General features: G+C 38.9%; 1 protein-coding gene across 1 annotated transcript; it reads left to right on the top strand.

The window, feature by feature from the left end:
• The first annotated feature begins 402 nt into the window (after positions 1 to 402).
• Positions 403 to 7,199, top strand: LOC143516394 (cytosolic phospholipase A2 gamma-like). Its single transcript, XM_077007944.1, has 14 exons — positions 403 to 556; positions 989 to 1,058; positions 1,261 to 1,369; positions 1,763 to 1,905; positions 2,418 to 2,616; positions 3,168 to 3,273; positions 3,515 to 3,655; positions 4,248 to 4,322; positions 4,418 to 4,594; positions 4,780 to 4,896; positions 5,301 to 5,387; positions 5,581 to 5,735; positions 6,529 to 6,694; positions 6,842 to 7,199. Exons 2-14 carry the CDS (start codon positions 1,042 to 1,044, stop codon positions 7,003 to 7,005), a joined length of 1,656 nt encoding a protein of 551 aa, XP_076864059.1. The 5' UTR covers positions 403 to 556; positions 989 to 1,041; the 3' UTR covers positions 7,006 to 7,199.
• The last annotated feature ends 831 nt before the right edge of the window (positions 7,200 to 8,030 follow it).

Below are 8,030 nucleotides of genomic sequence, written 5' to 3'. Positions count from 1 at the left end.
AGCTGGTCTGTAACAGCTGGTATATAGTTAGCCAGTCAAGTACAGTGATACTGTAGTTACTGTACAGGCTGAGAGGAGGAAACCTTTACAGCGGTTTAACAGCTACTGTGTGATAAAGTGATGGCCACACTGAACTTTGAACATTAAAACAAACTTGGGAAAATGGGGAAAGTTAAACCCTGTTAAACTGAGTTTATTGGCCAACATAATCATCGTTCCACTGGGGGAAACATCCAGAAAAACCCAGCAGCACCACTCCAACACTCACATTTAGCCCCGCCCCCTCCTGTCATGTCTTTGTTTCTCCCTTGTGCTAATGTTTGTATTCCCATGTAGTTTTCCTGCCACTCCCATTTCATTTGTAATCCCGCCCCTCATTATCACTCCTACCTGTTTCTAGTTGTTTGCCTTGTTAGTCTGGTCTATTTAAGCCCAGTGTTTGTCTAGATCTGTGCTGTTTCTTGTAGTGTAATGCTGGTGTCTAGACTCTGTGGACATAACTCTGTGCATTCCTGTATTGGTCTTGTGTTTGTTTTTCTTTCAAAGCGTCTGTAAGGTAGGTCTCCAGTCTCCATATTAGTTATCCTCACATGTCTGTTCAGTTCTGTTGTTGTTCTGTTCTGTCTTGTTTTTAAATAAAATTATTCCACTCCAGCACTAACGCACGGACATGTGCACACAGTCATGATTATTGGTCTTAAACTCGCACACAAATAAATCAACTGGCTAGAAGTTTAATGTGTTGAGGACGTTAGTAAAGGTTTCTGCTACTTGTATGTATACAACTACTCCCTGTATGTAGTTGGGAACAGTTTTGAAAGCTTCTTTTGAATTGGTCCTGTAAACCTTCCTCACAGACTTCATGAATCTCGTATGAGTCTGAGTTCTGCATCTGTGCACCTTGAACTGCAAGTGAATTCATTGTGTATATGTGGATATGTATTGTATGTGTTTTTGTGCATTGTGTTTCTGTCTGTGTTCTCAAAAGCTTCCCTGTTCTCAGACTCTATTCTTCTACAGCGCTGACCCCTCCATCCCTCCATGGACCAGAACAAAAGGTGTTTCTGGTTTTTTTTTTTTTTTTTTTTTTTTTTTTTTTTTACATACACAAATATAATTCTTGTATGTTACAGAACATTGTTAAATCTGCTAACCCAAAGCACTTGGCTTTCACTTTTCACTACATATTCGCTATAAGGGTTGAACTAGATGGCTTTGTTCTTACCTGTTTTACCTGTTTTACTGTATCATGTGTAACAGGGCTGTGAGACTTGGACACTCTCTGAATGAGGCTGAGAGACAACATGTGTCCAACAGGAGAGGGACTGTTCAACAGTGTCTGCAGAAGCACAATATACCCTGCAGTCTGGTAAAATAGATTCATGAATATATTAATTTGATAATCTACTGTTCTGTGCTATAATTTCTACTGTACATGAAATGTACCAACTTGCCTTTTTGCCACAGATCATTGTGCTTTTGTCCCTCTTTACTTACACCAGCATAATATGAGTGTGGACGGGACACTGCAGTGTCCTCGCAGCTGATATGCTGCTCCCACACTGGATCTCGGACCAATGATATTGTCCTCAGAGCTGTACAGCATCTGTACACATTTCATAACATTGTCCATCAGTGTTAAATCTGTGCATATACTGGTCACCAATAATCCTGCAGTCCTGTAGACTGTGTGTAGCTGCTGTGCTGGTAGGTTCTCCCCAGCTGTGTGGTGGGTTTAGGGGGTGTGTTCCTACACCTGCAGGACGAGGTGCCCAACATTGCTGTGCTGGGCTCTGGTGGAGGGGAGAGAGCTATGATTGGACTGCTGGGGTCTCTGAGTCAGCTGGGTGAAGAGGGACTGCTGGACTGTATCATGTATCTCAGTGGTGTCTCTGGATCTACATGGTACTGATCCTGAACGTCCAGATATTTATACATCTTATGTTCACACACAACAGCACACACATCAGACAGAGACACACTGATGTAAATTACATCTAGACATTCAACAAAAACACAACTTGGTATCCACATGTCATCTCAGTTCTTGAGGGGAGGGAATCCAAATATGAGAATTATAGACAGTTTAATTTAACATAAATGTTTCTGGCAGTGTGTAAATACCAAACTTCATACAGAATCACTAGGAAACCTACAGAATGGCTGGTCCAGGCACAGTGTTATACATGATGGTTAATCCTTTCCCAATGGATTGTGTATAATGTGCGTTAATGCAATAATGCCATTTTACAGAATTATAAGCACTGTTTAGACAAAACATAAAGAGAATCATTAAATATCTTTAGTGAATTTTTACATCTTTACTGTCTAGAAAATGTTAGTTTTCATAGTTTATCTAAATAACGAACATACTTTCACACATTGCCACTAATAGTGTTTCTCTCTGACCTCTGAAGGTGCATGTCATCAGTGTACAAAGAACCAGACTGGTCCACCAAAATGGAGACGGTGAAACAGGGCGTCATCAAAAAGCTCAACAGTGGCCAAGTCAGCAAATCTGAACAATACAAGAGACTAGAGAAAATGACTGAAAGAGACAACTTCAGTATAACTGACATCTGGTCTGCACTGGTTGTCAGTAATGAAGTAAAAGAGGTATTTATTATTATTTATTGTTGTCGTAGTAATGTGAGGCAAAGCAGCATATAAGAGGACGAGGAACTGGAAGAAACTACCACAAAAGCTGATTTAAAAAGGTGCATAAAGAAGAGTGTAGAAAGGAGAATAGATTAACCTTGGGAGAGCAAGACGAGGATTAAATACACAGCCAAGTTGGTGAAAGTGATAAAGGGCCACAGGGTCATGAGACACAGTGGAGTATTAGGGTGGAGTGTTCATCAAATCAAAGCAAAGCCACGTGACGTTTAGCTCCAGTGACTTAAAATAATAATAATAATGCATATAGCATATATTGTCATGTAAAGTTAATTAGTGAATAATATTATGATAATTCAGGGTGCATATTCATTTTTACTCACAGTATTTATCATGGATTATTCTTAATTTACCTATAATCAAAATACTATGGCAGGTATAATGGCAATTTTCATTCGGCAGTTTAACATCAGATGTGTACACAAACTCTGCAGTTTAATGTTCTATGAAATCTGTGCATACAAACTCTGCAGTCTGTAATATATTTGCAGATTAATGAACACGTTCTCACAGAACAGAGGGGTCTGCACACCAGAGACCCTTATCCCATCTATACGGTGATTGACAAACAGTGCAGCCATGATAAACTGCATAAAGGTATTTTTACTTGTATGTCTTTATCTGTGTTGTGTGTGTATGTGTATATGAATGTGGAAGTAAATCAAGAATTAAATGTTTAGAGTATGTTGTATTTGTAGATGTTTGGTTTGAGATCACCCCAGATGAGTGTGTGAGTAATTAAAGGTTTAGAGTATGTTGTGTTTGTAGATGTTTGGTTTGAGATCACCCCAGATGAGTGTGTGAGTAATTAAAGGTTTAGAGTATGTTGTGTTTGTAGATGTTTGGTTTGAGATCACCCCAGATGAGTGTGGCTACTCCCTCACTGGAGCCTTTGTGGATTCAACTGCCTGGGGAAGTCTGTTTGATAAAGGAGCAGTGACCAAGAAACAGCCTCAGATTGACATACTGTCCCTACAAGGTAACACCTGGAAAAGGGGAGGGGCTTATCCTTCACACTCGTACACTACTTGGTGTGTGTGTATATATAACTAAAACTGAAGAGACCAGGGACTGGATAGCCCATAGCGGTGAAACCAGTACTCCTGGGACCCCATCCCAGAGGACTCCCAGAGGGACACTGTCTAATGTCTTCTCCATACTAAAACACATGAGGACAACGCATGCAGTACCCATGCTGAGACCTTACCAAGGACACTGAGGACTGTGATCGTCCGATAGTTGGAGCACATCCTCCAGGCCCCTTTCTTAAAAAAGGGAAATATCACCCCTGCCGGTCCAGACGCACTATTGCCCCTCGTGTCCATGCAAAATTGCAAAGACGTGTCCGCCAAGACAGTCCCACAACATCCAGAGCCTTAAGAGCTCTTAAAAGCCTCGTCCACCCCTAGAGACGTGTGGCCAAGGAGTTTCACAACTACCCATTTTCATATAAACTAGACCTGGGGCTATAGCTCTTTATGTAATTAATTGAAGGACACATAATGCAGTTTTTATTTGGCTGTCTTGTGTGCTAAATCTTGTGAATTTGAGGTGTTTGTTGATCTTTGCAGGTCTGTGTAGTAGTACGCTAGCAGAAGGGAAAGAGTTTAGGCAGTGGATCCTACAGGAGCTTCAACACTTCACACGTATGGAACAGTGCCTGATATCACCAGTGTGAAGTGTCCTCACAATGCAAGAGAACTAAATGTAAAAGTATCAACTTTAATTAAATTGCTAATATAAACAATGATCTTTTTATTTCTTTACTATCAGAGAAAAAAAGCATCAACCACTACACAAGCACCAAATAAGGACGAGGCTCACCAGGTGGTGTCTAACCTTGTGGAGTTGACTCGATGTTCCTTCATGGAAGAAGACCCTTCTGTTTGCATCACCAAGATGAATGATTTACTGAAAGGTTGTGTTCACTTAAATATTTTATAATACAAAGAACAGTGTATGCATTACTTAAGCTCTTAACCTCTGACATTATGAATCAGTAATTTAATGGAATAATTATTCACAAAGATTCTTTATAATTCTTTTAAAATTTATTAAAAGTACCTGATACACATGATTAAAAAAAAAACATTTGTTTTTTAGGAAAGCAAAATAAGGATGGCCGTGATGTAAAACTTCATGGGACGATCACAAATGAGGCGTTAAATAAATTCACCCTGGATGTCTGTGATTCTTTCTTTGTTTGGTTCAAAGACCATGGTGAGTCTCTGAAAGTTCAAATCAGTGAACTTGTGATTTTATTTCTACTAATTTAAACAATATTCAAGTAAACCAGCCAGTAATCAGAATCTGACATAGAACTACAGATTCATTAAACATGGACTGTGTTGGTTCAAGACAAAATGGTGGCGTCTGTGTGTGCATGCACGTCCGTCCTGATGGGGTGTGTGGTGTGTGTGTGTGTGTGCACGCACGTCCGTCCTGATGTGGTGAGTGGGGTCATGTCCATCAAGATGTGAAGTAATTAAGACTAGTCCTGGAATTATTCTACACATTCCAAATATATAAATTAAAAAGATGTTTTGTTTTTATCCCCTTGTAATTTTTACTTTTAAAAGCCAAAACAAAGGCTTGATGCCTGAATCTTTGTTTTATCTTGTCAGACATTTGGAGAGTCATTATTAAATGCATGATGAAAGTTGCAGAGTGGGACTGGGGAACACAATATAACTTCCTCTACAACACAAAAGGTGAGGAATACAACAATGTGTGTGTGTGTGTGTGTGTGTGTTGAAACACCTCTATTATTTCGGGTGTCGTAATCTTTTACTTTGTGCAAAAACTTAAAAAAACTTTGATGCCTGATACAAGAGCGAAATGCAAAAAGAACTGTGACCCCTGAACAGCTGATCTAAACTTGGGACTCTTGTTTGTCATTATCAGCTGCTGAAGTTCACCCCAGCATCCTGAAGTCAGAGACTCGACAATATGAGGATGCTGGACTGTTACTCAACTCTCCCTACTTCTCTATACTGAGAAAGGAACGAAACGTTGACCTCATCATTTCACTTGACTTCAGTGCTGGAGATCCATTTGAGGTACCACACACACACACACACACACACACCTGCCTGCACATAGTCAAAGATTGTCCACAATCAAACTCTTATTGCATGGCTAGATACTGGTTTGGGTAAAACAGGTTGTTCGTGCATCTTGTATCTGAATGGTTAAGATTTTAATGACCCACGTTATGTTGTCACAAGTATATCTGGATACTCGGACTGAAATCTGCATAATAAATGCAAATCTGCTCCTGCTGCTGGAATCTGCTCATATGTCCCGAGCTATTCTGCTGTTATGCTAGATGTAAATCATGATGGCTAAGGATGTTTGAATAGTGTTGAACTTCCTAAACAAGAGTGTCCACTTTGTGGTTCAAAGTGTTTCACTTCACTATTGTTGAAACAATAAGAGGAGAGGAGTTCATTATCAGCTCTGGTTCAGAGAGGCAGATGTGTTAACTTCTATAAGGCTGGTCTCTATGTATATCAGTGAGGAGACAGAAATGCAGAAACTCGTAGATAAATCTACCGATGTTACAGCAATCCAGAAATGTAAATGATGAATGAGAAAAGTCTTCTGTTTTAGAAAAGCAAAGGTCTGTACTCCAGTTCATTTAGGTGTACAAGAGTTGGTCTAACTACACAAAGTTGTATTTCTGTGCGTGTCCAATATTATATTACTTAATATTTTTTTATTTATACATTTTCTTAAAATCATAAGACACTTTCAGACACACATGTAAACAGACCTGCACACACACGTACACGTGTGCGCATATGTGTACATACAACTAATTTACAATATTCTGATTTTTCCCCTGCACAGACAGCAGACAACACTGCTCAAATGTGTAAAGACCTGCAGGTCTTTTTCCCTACAGTCAAGCGTCCCGGAAATGATCAAGAACCAGACGACTTCTACGTGTTTGAGGACAACCCCACAGCTCCAACGGTCATTCACATCCCCCTGTTTAATGCTGGTAACTGCAAAGGTAATTATGATGTGAATTAATCAAAACTTGTATGTTTATCGAGCTTCATTGTTCATTCAAGCTACAAGCACAAAACACATCTTCCTCAAATCCTGAAATGAAGTAACCGAGACAGTTGTGGTAAAAATGATCACGGTGTTTCCTCAGGTGAGGTTAAGAAGTGGAAAGACAGATACTGGACCTATCAGTCTCAGTACACTGAAGAAATGGTCAGTGATCTTTTGGAGAAAGCAGCTCTAAACATCAAAAACACAAAGCAGAAACTCCTGAAGGTGATTGAGGAAGTCATTCAAAGAAAGAAGAAACATTAGAGAAGAAGCTTGTTTAATAAATTCATAACCAGTTTGAACATGTTGAAGAATGTGATGGTGTACTCCTTCTATAACTGGTTAGTCTGGGTACAGTTGTGTTAATTGGCACATGATTATAATCTTTTTGAAATAAGATGTTTTTGCAATAAATGCTGCAATAAGGAATTCTAATTATTTTGGTACAGAAAATTCAATTTATCATTGCTTTGATGTAATGGAAGTATATGAGCATTAATCCACAATTGGTGCTTTCTTGTATGTATATGTTTGGGAAAACGTTTTGATATCATGCCAATTGAGGTGTTCAGAATAATACACTTGTATTAAGGTAACTGACATAAATAATACACAATCAAATAATTCATGTGCAGCACATTTTGTGTCCAACCTGAGGAACAGAGTTAGAGAAACAGGTTATTTCAGTTTCATTGGTTTTTTGTTTTTTTTTTAGCTTCAGTTGATGTGAGTTGTGTTAAATCTTTGCTGCATTCATGGTGGTTTATTTGGTGTCAACAAGTTAAAGGAGGTGGAGTTAAAGGAGGTGGAGTTAAAGGAGGTAAAGGCTGCAGTGATGCAACATCAACATTACCAGGAGACATGACTAATCAAACATAGAAGACTAACCTTAAACAAGCCAGTGCCCAGCACAGCAGGAGTAACGACATTTCAAAGAACTGGAAAAAAAACAAGAACCAGGAAATAAAAATATGAGACGGAGTTTCTCTGAGTCATAGAAACATAGACAGTAGGGAGGGGCAGTTATGACACATTGACAGATCAGACATAAATTATTCAGACACCTGAAGTTCCAGTCAAGCGTTTGGACACACTTGACTATATGGTTTTAATAGTAACAAATACATTTAAAATTATGTATTATGCTTAGGTTTGTTTACATAATGTATGTTAACTCTAAGATAAGATGAAAATAATTTGGGAAAAGCAAAATAGTTTAATTTTGTAATGTTAGCTCCTCCCTGTACAGGTGCTGTGAGTACTGTAGAATGTGTTGCTTGTACTAAACC

This window comes from Brachyhypopomus gauderio, chromosome 6 (genome assembly GCF_052324685.1).
Source record: "Brachyhypopomus gauderio isolate BG-103 chromosome 6, BGAUD_0.2, whole genome shotgun sequence".
NCBI lineage: Eukaryota > Metazoa > Chordata > Actinopteri > Gymnotiformes > Hypopomidae > Brachyhypopomus > Brachyhypopomus gauderio.
Note: the sequence above shows the minus strand (reverse complement) of the source record. Positions and strands in the feature narration are given on the sequence as shown.